The 22,834-nt window shown below is 40.3% G+C and overlaps 1 protein-coding gene across 3 annotated transcripts in view; it reads right to left on the reverse strand.

Moving 5' to 3' along the window:
- PFKP (phosphofructokinase, platelet) overlaps positions 1 to 22,834 on the reverse strand; it is a 75,588-nt gene that overhangs the window by 19,945 nt on the left and 32,809 nt on the right. For all 3 annotated transcript variants that reach the window (XM_054991896.1, XM_054991895.1, XM_054991897.1), the window contains exons 5-14: positions 20,694 to 20,859; positions 18,316 to 18,360; positions 18,128 to 18,236; positions 16,627 to 16,722; positions 12,280 to 12,372; positions 11,520 to 11,645; positions 10,594 to 10,658; positions 8,264 to 8,333; positions 4,617 to 4,763; positions 1,633 to 1,703 (exon numbers count right to left, since the gene is read on the reverse strand). In XM_054991896.1, the coding sequence (XP_054847871.1) occupies positions 1,633 to 1,703; positions 4,617 to 4,763; positions 8,264 to 8,333; positions 10,594 to 10,658; positions 11,520 to 11,645; positions 12,280 to 12,372; positions 16,627 to 16,722; positions 18,128 to 18,236; positions 18,316 to 18,360; positions 20,694 to 20,859 (988 nt within the window). The remainder of the gene's footprint in view (positions 1 to 1,632; positions 1,704 to 4,616; positions 4,764 to 8,263; positions 8,334 to 10,593; positions 10,659 to 11,519; positions 11,646 to 12,279; positions 12,373 to 16,626; positions 16,723 to 18,127; positions 18,237 to 18,315; positions 18,361 to 20,693; positions 20,860 to 22,834) is intronic.

Raw genomic sequence — 22,834 nt, forward strand, 5'->3', positions numbered from 1 at the left:
ATTTAGATGAGATCCATCCAATCAATTTTTTAAAAAAAATCTTTTAGTTCTCTCTAATTTTCTTTTATGATCCCTTTCACAATCTCTATGGCACCTGCTGCAGTAGAAATATACATATTCACCATGAAATAAACTCATCCCATCCAACCATCAAGCCTTTCCAGTTTTTGCTAAAGGTAAGTAATGTTGATGGGAATAGCATTAGTTTTTTGCAATTTATCCCATATTTAGGGATGTTTGATGCAAGAGTTTACTTAGGCAGCCTCAATGGAGGCTCGGTTAGGCAAAGAATGAGAGTTACATACCATTCATTGGGAAGGAAGGATGTCCTGGCTTATACAAAGTTCTGTGTTAAGTGGAGCCACAATGAGTGGAAGGACCATCGGACAAAGGAGCCACAATGAGTGAAAGGTCATGGGACTATGATTGTATGCCTCTATCTGGATGTTTTCTTTATTAATGGATGATGCAGCAAGGAGTCTATATGGAGCTGCCCTTAAAGATTACTCAAAAAACATTCCTCTCAAACTTTATCATTTTTGATGATACAGATGGTTTTATTTTGTTATCCGTTTGCAAAGAATGGTGGGTTTACAGATTGTTTAAATAAAGAAATTTCAAAAATTGTTTTTGAAAATACTGGGTTTATTAAGGGCGAAGAAAGGATGAAATGGAAAATATAATCTCTCAGTAGGAAAAGTTAATAAAAGAAAATTTTAAAAAACCCAAGTAAATATGCGCTTAAGGGTAAGAGGGAGAATATGTAAATATACATGAAATGCAGGTGTATTTTTACTGTTCATTTAAGGTTTTCAAAATCTGTTTTAAAATTTCTTAGCAAGCAAGTTGTCTTTAACGTTCTCTTAATATAGCGTAAGAGAGACTGAGAGATCCAGAAGAAGAAAGGCACATCAGGTACCTGCATATGATTATGATAATTTTTAAAATATCGCAAGCTGGTTTGAACCTATGGGATTGGGAATGGTACATACATAAATGAATGTTATAGATTTTCAATATTTAAATAAACAATACATTCAAGGAGGAAAAAGCCTATCACAAAATGTGAACCATAATCAATAACAGAAATGCTGAGTTCAGATGTTTTAACCCCCGATTATTGATTTTACTCTGTTTTATTTTGCATTACTTTAATTTTGTACGCATGCTGCTTGGAAGCCACTGGTGATAAGGCAGGATATAAATATTTTAATTCAATATGTATGCCGCTGAACTTCAGATACATGAAGCAAACAACAACAGAAAACCACCATGTCTCACTCGTGTGCTTCCTTGAGCTTTGTATGTACAGAGTGCCTGCACATCTGTTTGTTTCCCTATTTATTCCCAGGGAAGAATCTGCTTATCCGTCCAATCAAGCGCAGGAAGTCACTACATCATCGTCCCATTCCATGTGAAGTCTCCATTTCAAATGTTTACCAGGACATCAACCATGCAGCACAGGTCAAATAACCATCAGCCCTAAGTTGCCACAACAATAATTTTCTTTTCATCTACTGTAACACCAAGTCCATATGTATTTCTACGCACTAAATTACTGACTCATTATATGTTTAAATCAGTTTTCGTTAAATTTTCTGTGCAACACATTACACAAAATTTTTACATTACCGTTTTGTGCCAAGAATTGACCCTCCTTGGCCAGTCCAACCCCCAACATCTCCCCAGGTGATTTCTTTGATCTGTAATTTGAAACAAAAGGAAGGTGATTAAATTATTTTCTAAATGCTGTGCCATTATTTAAAATATATGCTGGACGTTTCTGCAGTAGATCAAAAAATTAGCTTCACTAAGAATCAAAACCTTGGTGGCTTCCAGATGAGTATGACTGTAGCCTTTAATTTCAGTTCAGTTTTTCTCTTTCTCAATGCAAATCTGTGTTTTCCACGTACATTCACTGCACCTTCCCAGAACTGTTTTTTTTTAAATTTTACCCCCTAATTTCCTGATATATTTGGTATAGTTTGAATCAAAATGGGAGGTAACTTTGCAATGTGATTGGGTAATACAGGTTCAGCTTCTGCCAGAAAAATTAGTAAATAAAATTTCTACGGTGTATGGGTAGAATAACAAAATTCTACAGAAAAGAACGCAGTAATAACACTGGAAATGATATGGCCAAGAATGAGCTGGTCTGCAAGAAGGATGGGATAAACATGTGAGAGACATTTATAGAAAGAAGAGACTTGTGCAACTTGTGTCCACAATATTTTAAAAAATTGGGGGGAAGGCCTTTCAACAAACTGCTGGTTTTTATAGTTCCTTGGGATGACTCTGGATCTTTTTGTATATTCAGTGTTTTTAATGTGATATTTTAAGGTTCTGTATAGGTAAAAGGTACCTATACAGAACCTTAAAATATCACAATAAAAACACTGAACATACAAAAAGATCCAGAGTCATCCCAAGGAACTATTTTAAGGTTCTGTATATGGCTGTATTTTATTGTTTGTACCCTTAGTCGCTCAATGAGGAAGAAAGGCAACATACAAATTGACTGAACTTTATGAGATGTACAGTGCTTATGAATCAAGCTCCCAGTATTCTTTCCCCCTAAATATCAGGTGTGGAGAAGTCTCATTCCAATCAGGTCAGTAATATGAATTGGCCTACTCTCCCACCACCAATTCACACTGTTGTCCTGATTGAAGTGAGGCCTCATTATACTGTTTTTTTCACCTTGTAAGCTGCAGTTTGCCCTAATAAGAAAACTTATTTATTTATTGTCCACTTTTCTCACCAAGACTTAAGTGGTGAGCTGCAGTACTGCAGCCCAAGCTCTGCTCACAACCTGAGTTCGATCCTGGCAGAAGCTGGGTTCAGGTAGCCGGCTCAAGGTTGATTCAGCCTTCCTTCCTTCTGAGGTGGGTAAAATGAGTACCCAGTTTCCTGGGGGTAAAGTGTAGATGACTGGGGAAGGCAATGGCAAACCACCCTGTAACAAAAAGTCTGCCAAGAAAACGTCATGATGCAACATCCCCCCATGGGTCAGTAATGACTTGGTGGTTGCACAGGGGACTGACTACCTTTACCCTACACAGTGTGAGATTAGTACAATCAATATCAAGGACATTTCCATAAACAATGCCATAGGGTAGATGAATACAAGTTTACAGAGACACAGCATTAGCAAGAATCCAATATAGTGTTGAAGAAATGCTGAAACAGAACATAAGCAATTCTAGGACTGACATTAGACAACAGAGACCTACCCAGTAGGATACTTGCCCCAGTGGGTCAAAAAGCATTTTCTCAAGGTGATTTCAAGGTGGTCAAATAGCATGGAATGGAAAGTTTTAATTCTAACTGGAATTGGAACTTGTTCATCTGATTTTTACCGAGAAAAAAGCTGAAGGCTCCATTCACACAACTCTCAGCATTTGGTGTAGTTGAGCCATAATTAACTGCAATATTGGGGGAAACTCTATCATGATTTAATCTGCTTTTAGTAAAAGAATCCTCCAGGAAGAGAAGCACAAACAATAGAATGTGATGTGCCACCTCCCCGCATGATTTTAAGTGGCAACTCGTGAAGAAAAATGCCAGTTTGAGTGCACCTTTTAAGTAGAGATGCATTTCAGTTCCCCTTTTCATGGATATCTCCTCACAAGAATGGAATCCTGAAATCTGGGAAGGTGTCACAAAGTGATAAGGAGGCAAAGATCCGCTGACAGATTTAGGCCAATTTCTGAAGTGGCTGAGAAGGAAGACTTGACATTCTTCAAAATTATATATATAAATTATATAGAGTGGACTCAAATATACTGCAACAGAAGCTTCAGGATTAGGCATAATATTATACAGCATGTAATAAAAACTTCCTTAATGCATCAACTGTTTACAACAGATTGTATGATAGTTGCCTTTCATTCCCTTCTTATCTAGCCTTATCTCAAGATACTTTATACTCTCACAGCTACTTTCAGTCAGGCAAATGGCCAAGCATGTCTCCCACCAAGGTCACCCTTGAAAACTGCCCTCTGAACAAATAACATGGAATCTGATAGGAAAAAATTCTCATGAGATATCCCAGAAGCAATTTTTTTATATAAATATGGCCTTCTGTTTGATAAAATGCTTATGGTATTCTTAGAAGTACTAGGGAAGCAGCAGCTGCAGTGCAAATTAACATGATTCAGGATTCACACAAGTAAAAAGATTTAACCGGCTTATAACAGCCTTGCAAATAGTTGTTGTTGGTAGTGGTAGTAGTAGTAGTAGTAGTAGTAGTAGTAGTAGTAGTAGTAGTAGTAATAGTAATATTTTTATAACCTCTGACACTGGGCAGCCTGGCCTCTAATGGCAAGGACCATACAGTCATGACTCTGTTGATAGCTGCTTCTTTGGGTCTCGAGTTTTCTAGGGAAGTGTAAAATTACCAAAGAAACATCACTAATTTTGAGGGGCCTCCTTCAAAAATTCTGTTTTGATTTTAGTGCTATTTCAATGGTCACTTTACTGCTGGTCCATTTGAAATCTATCTGTATTAAATTGTATTTCAACAGTAGGAATATTGCATGCTGCTTGAAGAGTTTGATATCGGGTGTGCACAATCTTAAATATTTTGAAAAACAGAATAGAGAATATTTACTAACCTGCCCTTTGGAAAAGCCTTCAAATCCATCTGTGACAGAAAACATGTTATGTCCCTCAGTTATACCAATTCTTACAGTGGAACGAACAGCAGCATTCATCCCCGCTGCTGGAGCGCCTACGTTTAAAACAGCTACATTGAAGTTAGTCTGCAAGACAAGGAGATAAAACATCCTTAAGTATATAAAGTAATCCTTAGTGTAAGAAAAGATTATAACTTGATCCAAACTGCAGTTCATACCATGATTGTTTATACTGAATGTATGGTTAGGGTTGCCAGATGATGTCCGTCCAAATACCGGACCCTGAGGAGCTGGGAGCCCACAGTACTTACATTAAGTGAGTGCACTCCTAGCCCCTGTGTAATGACATCACTTCCAGAAGTGACATCATCACACCAGGCTGCACAGGCCCCAGCATCCAAGCCTCTCAGTGGCGGGGCCACGTAGCCAGGGGCTGGCAGTGGGGAGCCCTCCCATGGGAGCACCTTAACAGGGAGCAGAGAGGTGGGAGTATTGTTGGTCTGGTCTGCAAGTGGCACCGGCCCCCAGGCCAAGTCCTGCCTGTCTCGCAGCAGTGAGTAGGCAGGTAACCAAATACAGCCTGGTGGTCTAAGCTGGTGAGTCATCAGCCATTCATTGGACATTCAGAATCTTTCTGACTCCTCCTGATTTTGAAGCCAAACCTTAAAATTTCAGGCAGGTAGCTGTGTTGGTCTGTAGTAGAAGAGCAAGATTCGGGTCTGGTAGCACCTTAGAGTCCAACTAGATTACTAGGGTGTGAGCTTTTGAGAGTCAAAGCTCCCTTGAAACTTTGATTCTTGAAAGCTCACACCCTGGAAAACTTAAAGTGTGTAATTTAAAAAACTAAAAACATTTGAAGGTTAAGAAAAATGGATTTGTAACCTTGGTTCCTTGGTCCAAAATATATGCTAATATCCAAATGCCTATTTTAAGCCTTGATAAAGTGCCTATAGTTTTTGGTGTTTAGAACCTGATCTGTTCTCTCGCAGCTTCTAGTAATTACTCCATTCTTACACCTAGTACAAGAATGGCTAAGATTCTTATAATTTTGACAGTTTCTGTAGCATAAATGAAAAATTACAGGAGGCATTTCAATGCTGCTTTAATGCCTTTCTTGTCTCTTGGAGGGCAGAGAAGTAATAAAGCAGAGCAAACTGCTCCAGCCCACTCCACCCTCTTAGTCATGAAATGGCAGCTAGACCAGAGATTTTATAGTAGGTCAGGTGCAAAATTGTACATCTTATGTTGTGTCTGCCCACGCCTGAAGTTTAAGCAAAACAGTGCATATCGCAAGTCTTATTGCCATGCAAAAATAAAGATCTTGCTAAGAATAACTGCTTCATGCTTAAAAAAATATATACACAACACAAGATACTATCATGTTAAAGAGAACAAAAGAAATTAAAGTAATGCTGTGGTTGCAGACATTTTCTACTTATCAAGCTGTTATACAAAAAAAAGTGGGGTAGATCCAACCCCTATCCCACCACTTGACTGAGCAAAGTTTGACACCTTCCTCCTGCTTAAGGAGCCTTCCTCCAACTTAAGTGACACTTCCGCTGGAGGAAGTGTCACTTAAGTTGGAGGAAAACTTCGTGAGGATGGTTGGATTGACCCCAGTAAGTGTATTTCATCCATCCAACATGCATACTGGTGCTAAATGAATTCGATTTTAAAATGCTACTCAGCCTTTTCTTTTGAAAAGTGCACTCTTGGTTGATCTTCCACTAGATTTGTTCAGGAGATTTGAACAATCAGGCTGTCTTAGTAATTTACATACAGTGAAAAGTGCTGTAGCCACCTGTGAACTTTTGCTTTAATGTAAGCAAATACATAAAGACCAAATCATAGATCAACAGAGTACTGTAGGTGCCATTTCAACATTATCTGGCCCCACATTCTTCTAGAAGCATATGACTCAGAACTAGACATGGGCACGAATAGAAAAAAAATGAATATGGTGTTCATTGTTCGTTGCCATCCACGAACAACCAACATTGAAGAACATGATCCTGTTCACAAACACGTTTGTTGTTCATGGGGACCAGCAGGCCCTCTTCCAGTCATCAATATCCCTACCGCACCACTCCCAGAAACCCTACCTGAGCAGGCAGCAGGAAATGTACCAATAATAAATAATAGCTTGGCCCCAGAGCCTGGCAGCAGCCCTGGAACCTGAAGGGGTAGATCCCTATCCCATCACACACAAAGAAAATTCAAGCTCCAATGCACTCACCCTGTCTCTCTAACAGCAGCTCTCTCTCCCTGAAAGCCAGAGCTGGGAGCCTTCCTCCCCCCTTGTCTTTTCCTCTTGTAACAAATTTGGAGCGCCAGTCCACACTTGGAAGGAAGACCTGCCTATCAAGCTAAATTGGGTTTAGATTGGGATTTCCAGGGCAACAGCAGGAGTTCAGAGTTCAGACAATCCCTGCCTAAGTTTCCAAGGGAATTGATTGCAGGTGCCAGACTGTCTGGCTTAATGAACAGCAACAAACAACAAGGAAGAAGGCTTGCAACAACCACCTGTTCGTTTAGAATGGGGCCTCACAAACAGCTTGTTCACGAACAGCAGATTGGGCTGTTCATGGGTTTTTTTAGTTCGTACTGCTGTTCGTGCCCATCTCTACTCAGAACTATGCAAACTGGAAATAAAATAGATCAAAAGTAGCCATGTTAGGTGCTGCTGTACTCTTGCTCTTTTCCACAGGAAATAAAATGTACTCCAGACATTTGAAAATGGATATCTCACAATCAATGGCAGCTGAGCACTGAACGTCTTGCTCCTCCCTCCCATAGCTGCCTATTTCCTCTGCTCCTTGCATCTGGAGCATCTAACACTCCTTCCCTTCATGTTTCCCAGGAGCCTGAATCATAGGCCATCAACTCCAACATGCTCATTTGGATTTCCAGAACTCTTTGAGGAAGCTATATTGGAAACGTTTGCTTGTTGGGGAAAGGGAGAAGGGAAGTATTATTATTTACACTCCTGGGTAGGGGCAGGAGTAGTGAGACAAGGCAGTGTTGACAGGAGTGCAAGAAGGATAGCAGTGGAGGCTTCCACCATGAGAATATCTAAGGCCACCCCAAGGGAAGGCAGCATGGTGTAGCCCAGTTTCATCAGATCTTAGAAGCTAAGGGTGGGCCCCAGTCAATACTTGGGTTGGAGACCACCAAGGAAGACTGGGATTGCTTTGCAGAGGAAGGCAATGGCAAACCACCTCTGTTCCTCACTTGCCATGAAAGCCTCCTGCTGGAGTCATCATAACTCAGTTGCGACTTGATAGCACATATGTACATAAGGCCACCCCTGTTATAAATCCAGCCTGTTCACAACTAGAAATGTCACTTTTAGTAAAGACACTTTTGTAAAGGTCTAGTGGTTGATGCAATAATCTAGCATCTTGTCAAAGATTACATATCATTGCTTACCCTGCTTCGATTCACTATACAAGTCATGATCTGTCATACTAAACATAATAGCAGATGTTCCCATGGATAAAGTTTTCTCTAAATTTGGAACATTTTGCTCACATTTGTTTTTTGTTTACAAAGTGAGCAGCAATACAAGACACATATACTATTGACATTCGAAATGAAGAAGACAATTGGACAGATCTAAAACATACCTTAGGAAGCTCAGCAGCTGATTTCTTGGTAGACAATAGCTTGTAAGTGTTCAAGTTATTCTCAAAACTCCTATAAACATAATTTTTGCATTTTTAGTAGCAATGTTATTTCAATATATATCAATGCATGTGAAAGGGAGATGGATCCGGAAGTCATGATTTTAAAAGACGATGAGAGCCTACAGCAGCTATTAACTTTCTTTACTACTTTAGCCACTGTTAGGGCCTTAATTAAACATAGAATGGCTTTCAAAATAAATTTTCGGTTAATAGGAGGAAGGTGAATGATTTTCCTGTTCCTCTCATTTTACTCTGGACAAGCCCGAAAGGAAAACATCCTCATCAGGTGCAGAAGTGAATATTTAACCTGAAAACAGAAAACTGAATCTACAAAATGTAACAATTGCTAGAGGATTATACGTACTGTGCATCCCCCTGCCCCAACCCCGCAAAATACTAGGAGGTATAATACCTTTTGTGAACTTCTGCTGCGCCCTGCACAGTACACTGCACTAGGCAGTTGAATGATCTTCCTCTTACTTTTGACATTTCAAAAGGACTGCAAACCCCCCACTTAGTCTGGGTGGCATTTGCGTTAGCTACTTTAAAATTCTTGTTTTAGCTTCTGCTTTACAATATTCAACTGTCTTTTAAGTCATCTGTTTGGTGGGTAAGAAAAATGGCATATAAATGCTTAAAATAAAATAAAAATAAGAAATTAACTTCATCACAAAAAAACAGCCTCAGTTTTGGCTCTTTGGCCCACCAGTAGGGTAGCCCTTTAAACCAGGGATGGATGGACAGAGTACGGTACTTATTTTTCTTATTCTGTTCAGCTAAAATAATAAACTTCAAAGTATAATATTAAGTGTCACAGAAACAATAGAATTTGTCACTATAATGGATAGTGATAAAGTATCTGCCATGGATGGAGCAATTGGCGTCCTGCGAACAAGCTTTAACCACTAAAACAGTAACTGGCTTCTGTGGACCATATTAGATTTTAATCATTATGTTTTAATAAAAAGTACGGATTCATTTGTAAGGAAAAAAGGCAAGGAGTCCCTTTGTATATTTTATGTATTCTCCATAGTATTGCTATTACACATTCAAGAAAGACAACAGATCAATGTTATCTGATTCTTGGGAGGATCTTTTAGGAAGCAAACTTGTTCTTCGCTATGTACTTTCATAGCTGATAACTATGCACTGTCCAAGCACATAAACTCCTTATCTGTGAAGACTTTACTGTCAGCCATACTCGTTAAACAGCATTTTAAACTTGGCAGAGATAATATTAGTGCTTTATTCCTTTTCTAATATCAAATTAGCCTAGGAATAAAATCCCATAACTTGGAGATTTTAGGTAGAAAGAACTTGTGGCGAATGAAATGTTTTGTCTTGCTTCTTTCATGGTTGTTAGCTATTAAAAAGGAAACAGTACAGACAAGACTGAGGTGCTGCTGGTCAATGACAAAGCCGCCCAAGGACACAGCCAGTGCTGAAAAGGCTGCACTCCACTCCAGGTTTGTAGCTTGGGGGTACTGCTAGATCCTGAGCTAGCGACTCAGGTCTCCTCCAAGGCATGGAATGCCTCTCATCAGCTTTCATTGATACACCAGCTATAGCAGTGAGCCATGTTGTGATCACATCCAGGTTAGATTACTGTGATATGCTTTACACACAGCTTCCTTTGAAAACAGTATGGCCTATTGGATTGGATTTCGCGGAGGAATGCACAGAAGCAGCTGTCAGAATGGAGCGTTCCTAATATTTCCTTTCCCTGTGCAGCTTGCCATTTCTCCTGAACTCCTTTCTGAGCAGTGTGCCCCAGGAGGGACTGCTGCAGTGATGAGGTGGGAATCAGGTACAATTACCGCCCCCCCTCTTCCTCTGCAGCTGATGCATTGCGTGAGTGGGAGAAAGAGATAATTATATTTGATTCCATTAACTCTTCTTCTAGATCCAATCCATTTTTTATTGTGTGTGCTGCTCCAGGTTGGCTTAAAATTTTCTGTGTAAGTAAGTAAACAACCCTGACCTGGATAGCCCAGGAGAGCCTGATCTCATCAGATCTCAGAAGCTAAGCAGGGTCAGCCTTGGTTAGTAATTGGATGAGAGACCTCCAACGAAGACCAGGGTTGCAGAGGCAGGCAATGGAAAACCACCTCTGTTAGTCTCTTGCCAGGAAAACCCCACCAGAGCTATGACTTGTGGGCAGGATTTCATTTCCCAAGTAAATAAATAAAAAGAATAGGACACTGCAATGCAGTATTCCATGGAAAGTGACCCAGAATAGTCTCCTCTAACAGTGGCACACACAGTCATACCTTCCACGCAGTTGCACAGCCTCGAGGAATTTTCTTCCATCCATGGCTTTCTGCACTTCTTGGGTCTTGGAAAATTGAGCAAAGAATCAATATTCAAACATTAGTAAGTCGTGCCTTCTAAGAGGTTCCAAGATTATAAAGCAGTTCAGAACAAGCAACAAGAAACAGGCGATAACAGTGCCACCTGCTCACGTGGGTAGGCTGCTTAAATCTGAGTGACTTCAGTGAGACTTTAAGCAACCGAACCTTGTGCAGCACTGGTTGTGTTGCCAGTCGCTTACATTTTCTGTAGCTTTCACAGGTCATTTGATTCACTGTTCACACTGCATTCTTTAATTTTTGGTAAACTGTCTGGATTCAACACTTGAGAAAGGTAGGATAATTTTAAAATAAAAATCAGTACAAAAAGAGGACATCTTTCAGTGGGTTCTTGATATCATGACACACATTATAGGACTGTGTCATATAGAATGTCCCATTTCAACAAAGTGCCTTCTAACAGGCACAATCATTTCTATCTACTGCATGTTGCGCGTTCATTGAAGAAGAAACCACAAGCGTGTTAAGACAGAAAGAGAGCAATCCTGAGCAGGTCTACTCAGAATCCTACTCTAGTCTATTCTCCAGTGCTTGCTTCTAAGAAAGTGTTCTGAGGATGGCACTAAAAGATAATCACCACCAAGATAACAAGTGGACCACTGTTATGTTCTAAGTCACCTGGATTACAAATATAACTGCCACGGCATCTCTCTTGGTTGTGGAACTCAACTACCGCTACTGAAGGCATGTCAAGGGTTCATTGTGCTAAATGCAGATACGCACTTTGCTCATCTCTCCCCTGTGCTCTAAGTAACAACCGGCCATTGATTGCTCTCAACAGCATACTGTTAATGAACTAGTCGAATGGTTCCCTCCCAGCAACTCACCATCTGCACACACTCCATCAATGGCAGGCGGACAGATTGGTTTCCAGACAGAGACACAACACAGGCAGGAGTTTTAGGTGTAGCCTCTAGAAGGGCAAGGACAGCCTCCACACCCATGCGGCTTGCCTGAGAACAAGACAGATATTCATTCACAAGTCTTTAAATGCAGAAGTAAATTTGGACAAGGAGATGATGACTTGGACATCAACACCTACAAGCTACCTGTTGAATTTTTCTACATCAGCCAGATAAATAATAACAACAACAACAATAATAATAATGAGGGGGGGAGGGGAGGATGTATTTATAGTCTGTCTTTCTTACTGAGATCCAAGGTGGATTACACAGTGCAAGTGAAATACAATATAATGTACAGCTAGGACATTCACTGATCAAAGTACAATAATGAACAACACATAGGACATTTCATGAAAGGTACAATAGGGAATGGTAGCAGAAAATTTTCAACAAGCATAAAGCTGAGCACAGAGTTGAAATCTTTCTGAAACAAAGCATAACTAAATGTACATGAAATGTTTAGCAATGTGAAAACTCCCTAGTACACACGTATCTGCATCACAAGTCAGTGCCCAACAGAGTAACGTATAGTCCCAGTCTCTACCAAGGCACTGCTCTGAGCTACTTTTACATACTGCACATGACCGCTATCTTGGCTACTCTCTAAGAGACTGAACAAGGAGCTATGCAAGACCGATCAAGTGCTACAGAATTCTGAAACTGGCTGGTTCTGTCCCCTTACCAAAATCCTATCAAAAGCAGAGGGAGTGCCTCCTCTTTGAACATGGCCAAGGATCGTTACACGAGTATCATACCCCAACCGCTGCACCACGAGCTGCAAAAGAGATAAAAATACAAGTTAAAGAAAGGTAACAGGTTTAAAAGCAGCACACAAGCATATCACTGTGCAAGGAAATCCTAACTTAACTTTTAAGACTGTGTGGCCTACATAAAGCTTATGATTAATTTCAAATTCTTTGATATTAATGTGGGAATTGGCACAAACCCCATTAATTCTACAGTAGGTAAACTAATCTCTGAATTCCTTACATTCAGGCAAGGGAAAACAACCCAAAATTTGAAAAACTGCAGGCAGCGAAGCTGAAATCCAACTGAACCAAGAGTGGGATAAAATAAATTAATGTGTATGCCATTACTAGTATCTATCACACACCACCTTCATTGAAAAAAATATCATTTCTCTCCAGCCTGAAACATTTCTTATAAGAAATAAATCATCTTGGTAAAATTATGTAATTGAAGAGAGGGAAGACAACTAACAACAACAAAAAGTGTCGACAACACACCTTAGAAGACTGAGGTAAAAATATCGACTGCTGAAAGCAGATGCAGAGCAACAGATCCAGAGTGAGGGAAGATGCCCGCCCTATCCCATTCCTTGTTGCTATTATTTCCTGCTTCCCAACTCTAGATCTGAGGGAACCTTTCCTTTTGCCCAGGCATTAGGCATTTCCGAAGAATCCAGTTTATTTCAGGTACTCTTTTCCAATGAGATCGAGCCCCTCAACCTTGGCAGCAGTGATCTCATCTCCCAGACTTTGGACTGGGCAGCTTAGCAGGCTCTTGGGGGGGGGGGGCGGTCTGTTCAGGAATTGACCTTTTCCTTCTCTCACATCTCTGTGCATGGAAGATTGAGGGCACGCCTCAAGCATGGGCATTTTCCACGCTCCCTTCCTTCACCATGTATAGAAGAAAAATCCCAAACCAAGAAATCCTACAGTTATTTGAATATGGGATCTATCCTAAGCCTTGATGCTGCTACTGATAAATAGAGATTTCAGCGTTCAAGGTAAGAGATGTTCCCATACATTGGAACTGCTTGGTCTAGGCATTCACTTCTATGCACAATGAGAAAACTGGAGTATGGCAAGCAGGAAGACCACACAGCATGGGGGAGAGAGTATCCAAATAGCCCCAATCTAGGGCATTAAAATTATTTGAACAGACATGAATGTATTAGCAACCGAAATCAGGATTAGGATGACTATACAATTTTGATAAGGTATACTTTTCTGTGCTCCTTGTAAATGCAGGAAAAGGGTTTCACCGTGTTCAGCTTATGACTATTCATGTACACACTGAATTAGCCTAGTCATGTTGGAATGATTTTACTCACAGTTCATCAGTGATGAATTTTATCCTTTTATAGCACTTCTGAGTCACTGTCTGGCTGAAGCCCATAATTTAGTGTAACAGTTTGTTCCCGCAAGCCTTGGGGGATAGATTATGCTAGATTTGTAGCACAGTTGATAAATAACTGCGCTCAGTCCTTCTAACGAATTTTTATTAATAAATAAGCCACTGGGAAAGAAAGAAATTGAGAAAGACGGATTTAATTGAGCAAGCTGAGATGTTAAATAGAGGTTCCAGTTAGGCCTCGAGTCCTGAAACACTGTTACTTAATTATGTTCCTATTGGGGGCCAAACTGGGGGAAGGGGGCATGGGGAGGGGGGCAGCAGGTACTTAATCTGTGTGTTTCTACATCACCAGAAAATAGCATCATTTCTGGCACAATTTGGAAGCAACAGAGGCTAATTCTCTAAAAATTGGCCCCAAACTCAGTGCTTGAGGACAAATGGGCCCCGGTGCTTCCACGTTGCTTCCACATTGTGCTGGAAATGATGCTATTTTCCCACATGACAGGTGAGTATATGCAAAACATGCATACCTCAGGCCTGCCTCTAGCCTCTTCAGGTGCCTGTCCCCACCAGCCATGTGAGCAGCAGCGGGGAACAGAGTTCCTACGGGATATCAAGTGGTGGTTCTAAATCTGATAATGGCAGTCAGGATTATATTTGCCAGGTTTTGGAAACAAAGTAATTTTTTCTGACATATAGCTATGGCATGTCTTGAAAGCCTGCAATGCTGTTGCCTAACAGCAGCCACTAAAAACGTTCTTTGCTTAAAGCTACAGATGCTGCTTGTATTATTTGGGGGTTTTAAATACCCTATTTCTTTATTTCGATTTTAGATTTCTCTGCCAACCTGGGGCTTTTTTCAGGATTGTAGAAATTCACTTGTGACCTGCGTCTCATCAATTGTTTGTTTCGTTTTATACTTTATGAAACTTACCAATACAGCATCTCTAGGAACTGAAATCTGAATGATCTTTGAACAAATGAAATACAGGAAGCATCAGGTATTCTAGAAGTCTTTTTCAAGACCCAGTTCCAGGAATGTTAAAGTAATTTAATTTTCCATGCCTTTAAGGTTGGTTTAAAATGAGATTGGATGACAAATCCATTTAAAGCTAAATATTCTATTATCGTTTCTGCAGTGTGAATATCTGGCCAACTGATATGTGTAAAAATAATTTTGCTTCCACAGGGACCTTCAAGTACTTATTACAGATATGAATTAAATATCTACAAATGGTTTCAACAATTCCAGTAAGTACCATTGACAAAGTATAACACTTGCTCTCCAATTTTAATCTCTATTATTATGTTGCAGTTTCAGGCAAGCCTAACATTGAATGGTTTTGCAGATCTTTAAAATAATCTGTCTGATATACATGTACCCACACATCATATGTATATATACTACATGTCCATGCATAAGAACAGTGTTGGTAAACTTTATATTCCTGGGTGTTCCTCTATTCCAATTGTTACTCCAGGGCTGAGAAATCTATTTTGCCTTACAAACTGTCCTTGTCATGGGTGATCAGACACTACAATACAAATGTCACCATCTAGCAATAACAGCTTTACATTTTACAGTTATAATACACCTGGACTAATGCATAGCTGGAGTATTACATAGGAACCAATGAAAACTTGGAAACTGTTATGTGACATTATAAGTGTGTCTTATCCCTTTCAGAAATAATTTGCTTTTCTTTCTGAGACAATCGATGGGCAAGCATCATACCTCAATTTGATTTAAATGGATAAGGCACACAGGAACCAGAAAAAATGCTTCCAGGGCAGCACAGTGGTTACCAGATGGCCATTAGAGACAGACCAAATAGACTAGCAGAATCCCTTGAAGCCTTGGGCCATCAGCCATTGACTATCTCGTGCCTGTAGAAACTGATCTCATACATTTTTTTCAATACATATGTAGCCAGGAGCTTGGGCTGTATTTTTGAAAAACAGCAAAAAAGTGGAAACATTTTCCCTCCTAGCTCTGCACACAATACAGTTCAATGATGTTGATGATACATTTATTGCATGGACCTGAAAGTATAAATATGTTATGAACAATGACCACAGAGAAGCGGCATGGACTTTGAACAGTATGGATGAACAGAATTCAGTTAATTCTTTAATGTATTGAGAAAATATATAGGCTGCCTCTCCAGAACCTGCTCAAAGTGGCTCACAATTAAAGAAATAAAATAATGCCATCATCAAGTCAAAAAAAACCAATCAAGCCAATGCAAACATGCCAGGGCATGTAAGCAGCATAAAGAAAATGGAGCAGTCTAAAATAATATCTATAGAAGTCCTCAGGCTTGGAGCAGACCACAGAACAGCTAAAGGAGATGGGAAATAGTTAAAAGACAGGTAAAGGGGAGTGTTTTGACTGTTACTTAAAGAAAAGTAAGATGGATACAAGGCAAGCCTCAAAGAGAAGAGCTTTCCAAAAGTGAGCTGCCATCACTGAAAAAGCAGTCTCTCTGGTCACCACCCACCTCATCTCTGCAGAGGGGGACACCGAGAGTAGTAGTAGTAGTAGTAGTAGTAGTAGTAGTAGTAGTAGTAGTAGTAACAACAACAACAACAACATTCGATTTATATACCGCCCTTCAGGATGACTTAACATCCACTCAGAGCAATTTACAAAGTATGCTATTATTATCCCCACAACAATAAACACCCTGTGAGGTGGGTGGGGCTGAGAGAGCTCCAGAGAGCTGTGACTAGCCCAAGGTCACCCAGCTGGCTTCAAGTGGAGGAGTGGGGAATCAAACCCGGTTCTCCAGATTAGAGTCCCGCACTCTTAACCACAACACCAAACTGGCTCTAGGGCTTGAGAAGAGGATCTTATCTGGCTGGCTGGACAATATGGGAGGAGGAGGTCTTATATCATCAGTAAACTGTATGGGAGCTTGAGACTTACTTCCTTAATTTGCTCTGAAGTGATAGATTTGTTATGACAATCAATGGCACCTTCCGCTACAATTATAATATTCAACCTTTTCTTTCGTGCACGGTTCTAGGAAGGAAGAAACACAAAAATATTATTAGAGTAAGTATTACAAGACAAAGTTCAACAAGAGTCTTCGAATAATTTCATGCACTACTTCTGCTTACATCAGCCTACAGACCCTACCCAACTGCTGCTTTGCAGCCACACAACATTCAACACAAACTATCCAATGCTGGGCCAATATGATGTCTAAAAGTAGAGTCAGATGTAAAAAGAGTTAAATCAGTTCTTTTCAAAACCAGGGTAATAAATCAACATTACCTCATTGTCTCAGACACCCCTACATGTTTGCCACAGATTCAAGCACACTGCAGAGGATTCTGAGACATATTGTAGACACAAGGTAGCTAAGAAAGCAACAAATTACAACCAAGTTATCAGTCAGACAAAAAAAGCATACAAGATAAAAGTGCAGCCAGATCTGCCAAACAAACAAATTTGTCCTCTGTCAACCACCCTTTTAAATAAGACCAGATAGTAACCTGGAATATACCTAACACAAAATTTCAGTTTATATCTTATCGTTCTGCTCACTTAACAGAAACACCTTCCTCCAACATCAAAGACTTTCCCTTCAGAAGAAGAGCCTCTTAAGCATGAGGAAGGCTCTTTGCAGTAGAGGAAGATGCTTTAGTTAGTTACAGATACAAGCTAATAATTTTATCTCAGCCAGGCTCAGCGAATCAGACCCTTCGGGCTGGAAAATGGCTGCCGCTGCTGCTTTTCTAAATAAAATACAGAGCTTGGTGCCATCAGATTATCAATGACATCCACCTTCAAAGCTTCACAAGATGCCATTCAATGGCAGGCCATAAACACTAAAGAGTACTGGGGACAACAGAGAACCCTGTGGTACCCAGTAGGTCCTACACTACTGACTCAGTTTCTCCAGAGAAACCCTCCTTTTTCCCCTTTTTCTTTATCTTTTATTAATCAGTTCATTGTTTGCAACCTCTATCAACTTTTTGTTTAGCACCATTTTTTGTTTGATATATAGCCGATGTTCTTCCCAAGAACAGTGACCCCATAGAGCTAAACAGATTCGGCTAAGACAAATGACCATTTGGAACAAATTAACACCAAAGCTGCAGTCAATTGGGGCTACAAAAATGGAGCGCTCCTGCCACCTGTATGTGCACGAGAGAAAACAGGCTACTTGAAAAGGCCTCAGGCAGTATGACTTGTCTCTTCTGTGTCCCCATAAAAACCACTGCTGGAAAAAATCATCAAAATAAGGTGCATGTCACAGGGGGAGAAAAGTGTTCATGGAACGGGCCCCCAATTTTAGCTCAACCCCAAGGCCAAGCTGTTTTTCTAGGATTTACTGATCTGAGGAAGCTCAGACAATCTTCTGAGGATGCCTAAGGTTACTTGGGGCAAAGTTCAAAAAATCACTGTAATAAAGGTTTACCTCAGAAAGCTTTGCACACATCTGATCTTCCCATCCTTGCTCAGGTGGATATTCAGGAATAAAAACCCAGTCTGCACCACAGGCTAAGGCACTAACAAGAGCTAGGTATCTAGGACAGAGTCAGAAAATTCACATAAGTTCATGAACTAGAAAGTGCTGAAATGTTTACCATTGAGGAAAATACATACCCACAGTGTCTTCCCATCACTTCCAGGACGAAAGTCCTCTGATGGCTATAAAATAAACAAGGAAATAAATATTTTATCTATTTATTTAAATATTTATATCCCACCTCAGAAAGCCCTCTGATGGCTATAAAATAAACAAGAAAATAAACATTTTATTTATTTAAATATTTATATCCCACCTTTCCCCACGGCTCATTGAGATATAACACCAGTACAGCAACTGTAAAAACAACTGACTGGCATTTGCCTTCAGTAAAGCAGAAAGGAATAGCCAGCATTAGTGCGAGAAGACAATACTAGAGTAATTAGCACCCAGCAATGCTATTATTATTAGTTTTTTTTTAATCCCATTTATAGAACATTACTGAACTGTAAGAGAAAAGTCAAAACGCTGACAAACAGTAAAATAGAAGAGATAGTCTTCACAAATGTAACATAAGCTTGTCTATCTTCTTTCTAAGCAGAAGATCCAAAAGTTTTTTGTTTGATACTTGCAGAGCAACAAAAAACGTAAACGTACTCCTTTCCTAAGAAACATCCCTCTTTAAAAAATGTACCTTTGGAATGTATTTATTTGTTACACGTGTATCTTGACATTCCTCCAAAGAGCTGAGAACAGAAAAGTAAAACTATGTGATGTCCATTAGCCTGAAAGATCGTGAATTGTTCAAGGCCATTCTGAAATTTTCATTTCCCACATCCAACCTCACACATGAACCACTACGCCACACTTACATTTAGTAAAATTGCTGAGGAAAGACTCTGTGCTACTCCTCAAATACAAATTGCTTTCCAGTGATAGTTTCTACCTGATGAATTGTAACACTAGGCTCATAGGAAAACCTGGATCATTTTTGCTGTTCATTTACAGAGCTAAGGCTGAACTGCACATTTACCAAGGATTAAACTCCACTGAATATCACCAGACTTACTTCTGAATAAATATCTGTAGGATCATACTGAACTAGGAATACTTAAAAAAGAACCTGACTTAAGAGTACCTGATCCATAGAAGACAAGATTGCCTCCCACAACACTTTCTGATATCTACATGTTATTTTCATACCACTGTATGTGTCTGCTGATGTGAGAAATACCTGTCAAAATGACAACAGGACTCAGCTGCTATGGTTAAGACTCCAGAAATGCCTCTCAGATTTTACTTTCCTTCTGGGAGTACAAGGGAAGAGGCTACAAGCTTCCACTCTTAGGCTACTTAAAAGCTCATTGATTTTGATGTCATTTAACCAAATTATGTACTGTATTACATGCAGGGCTTTTTTTCAGCTGGAACGCAGTGGAACGGAGTTCCGGAACCTCTTCAAAATGGTCACATGGCTGGTGGCCCCGCCCCCTGATCTCCAGACAGAGGGGAGTTGAGATTGCCCTCCACGCCGCTCGGCGGCGCGGAGGGCAATCTAAACTCCCCTCTGTCTGGAGATCAGGGGGCGGGGCCACCAGCCATGTGACCATTTTCTCCTAGGGCAACCCACTGAGTTCCACCACCTCTTTTCCCAGGAAAAAAGCCCTGATTACACGCAAAGTGTCCAAGCAAAGTTGTTGATACAACATAGGAACATTCCTACAAGGCACTCTTTGTGACTCAAAAGATAATGGGTTGGATCCAACCACCATTTCCACTGATGAAAAAGGGAGGGAGGGTCTGTGGCCACCCAAAAAGTTGTGCTGGGTTGGCATCATGGGATCTGCACAGACAAAAGCCACATGTGATGTGAGCGGTAATAAGGATGGGAAGCAGGCAAGACTGAGCAAACATTCTGGCTGGATGCAACCCAATGGATGAAAGAGCTAATATGCATTATCAATCTTACAACAGACAATCAGATATGAGATCCAGAAGTTATTTGATAGTGTCAGTTTCTTTCTTGGATGCTTCTTCCCTCATGGACTTTATAAATAGATGGAAGTGAGTACAAGAGTGCTACTTTAGGCAGAAAATGTAGGGCGGTGGAGCAAAGGATTGTTGGCATAAACAGGAATCCCATGTTGAATTCCTTCTTGCCAGATAGCATGTAGTTATGGAAACATTTGGCATGAAGTCATCATGTTGCACTTCTCCATTTACATGACTGGCTGCCACTGGGAAAATGCACAGTTTCCATAAATTACACGTTATAGGAAAACAAGGAAAACTTGAAGTTACTGTTCTCAGTCATATCTAATTCCACCTGTTGGTCAGGAGATCTCTGTGGCAATGACCTCCTTTGGACCCTTGGCAAAATGCTGCAATGAACCACACTTTGATACATTTTAATGTTACATAAAACACTAGGAATTTTAGCCTTTGCTTGAGCTTTCCATTCACTGTGTTTAAAAGCCGAATGGTTATTCAAACACCTTGGCTGAGATCAGAGTACCTTTGAGCAGTGGTCATGATGGCATCCACAACTTCAATGATTCTGTGCAAGGCTGAGTCAGTGCCAATGGTCATATCCGTGCCACAGAAGTCATTATCAATGGAGCCAACCATTCCCACAATGTTGAGGTAAGCGTACTTCTTAACAGCTTCGTCATCAATTTCACCTGCCAAAAAGAGTAGCCCTAAGTATTTATATGTCCAAATGTTTAATGAACACATAATATAGTATATTAGTTATACTATTGTATCTCCCAAAGCTTCTATAAAGTTGCTGCTGTAGCACAGTGGTTAAGTGGTAGCGTTGTGAATCAGTACTCTGCTGGTTCAAATCCCACTACTGCCATGAGCTCCACAAGAGACCTTGAGTAAGCCAATCCTCTCAGCCCCAGCTGCCCAGCTGTATTGTGGGGATGATAATAACACTAACTTTGTTCATGGCTCTGACTAGGGAACTAATCTGTCTAGAAGATTAGTATATAAGTGCAGTTATTATTACTATTCTAAGTGGGAGAAGATAATTAAAGCTGTATAAAAATTCTGACTTGAATTAAAACTTTTTTTTCCTGCTTCATGTAGAGCTGAGCCACTCTCCCATCTTAAAGGTAACGGTAGTCCCCTGTGCAAGCACCAAGTCATTACTGACCCATGGGGGGATGTCACATCACAATGTTTTCTTGGCAGACTTTTTATTACAGGGTGGTTTGCCATTGCCTTCCCCAGTCATCTACACTTTACCCCCAGGAAACTGGGTACTCATTTTACTGACCTCGGAAGGATGGAAGGCTGAGTCAACCTTGAGCCAGTTACTTGAACCCGGCTTCCGCCAGGATCAAACTCAGGTCGTGAGCAGAGCTTAGGCCACAGTACTGCAGCTTACCACTCTGCGCCACGGGGCTCTTCTCTCTCATCTTACAGGTGCTGACTGCTTTCCTATGGATCCTTTGAGCAGTGGTTTTTAGAGAATAATTACTTAAGCAAAGTGGTCTCCCATCTTACCACTTTGCTTAAGTAGTTAACTCTCTAAAAACCACTGCTCAAAGGATCCATAGGAAAGCAGTCAGCACCTGCCTGGACCTAGAAGAACACAGGACAAAAGATCCAGTCAAAAGACCTTTGGTAACAGGACTAGAGAAGACCCCTCACCAAAATCTTTAAAAAAAATACTGCTCAGAGAAGGCCAAGACTTGACTCAGTAAAAGATAGTTGTGTAGGGTCATAAATAAGCACTTATTTGATGGGATCAGTGGACGGGTTTAATACTGTGCATGTTTGACTGCACACGTTTTGACTGGATAAAAGATAATTTAAGAGAGATCAGTTATGTTTGGGAATGACCTAGAGCAAGAACGATCTGTGAGCTGCTTCTGATTTTCAAATAATGTTTATCTAGCTCCTGGTGACCCTATCAAAATCGTAATCAAGATATTGTAGATGGCTTCCCTACAGTTTCACAAAAAAGTAAAAACTGGTTTCAGAAGTATGTGAGAGAAAAGTCTAAACTTCATTACAGTTTGGGTGTTGCATTAAATGGCACCTCTGCCCCATAAATGGGGAACATTCATTACTAGATAGACCTAACCGTATTTGGGGGGGGGGGGGGCTTTATCATTTGGAGAGTCTCAGATGTATATTTTGTCTCACAAAGCATCTTCTGAGAATTTAGCAGTTTGACAGCCTTCAAATACTGAGTCATATTCTTCTCCTTACACAACCTTTTCATCACAAATATTGATCACTTTTTCACAACTGGCAGGCAAATGGGTATTATTACGTCTTTGGTTTTTAAGAAAAAAATTTCTTGTTATTTCTCTAGACAGGTCCCAAATTTACTTTTCCCCATTCAGTGGAGGCGGGCAGTTCACACATTGAGCTGAGTCACTAAGTGATATATTACTGAGTAATGTTTCTAGCATATGGATGGAAGAAAATGAACAGTGGAACAGGCCTCTTCAGCAAGGCAGGCCAATTTGGGGGAAGCGTTGCTACTACTCCAGAGCTATGTTTTTCATGTGTTATGTCAAATGGTTGAGCAAAATATGTCATTTTATATACTCAGACATGCATTTGATTATTCCAAGATTAGACTTGTGAGTTTGGTCATTCCCTACTATCATCCTAATTTTTCAGCATATATATTGG

This window comes from Eublepharis macularius, chromosome 11 (genome assembly GCF_028583425.1).
Source record: "Eublepharis macularius isolate TG4126 chromosome 11, MPM_Emac_v1.0, whole genome shotgun sequence".
In the NCBI taxonomy this organism is placed as follows: domain Eukaryota; kingdom Metazoa; phylum Chordata; class Lepidosauria; order Squamata; family Eublepharidae; genus Eublepharis; species Eublepharis macularius.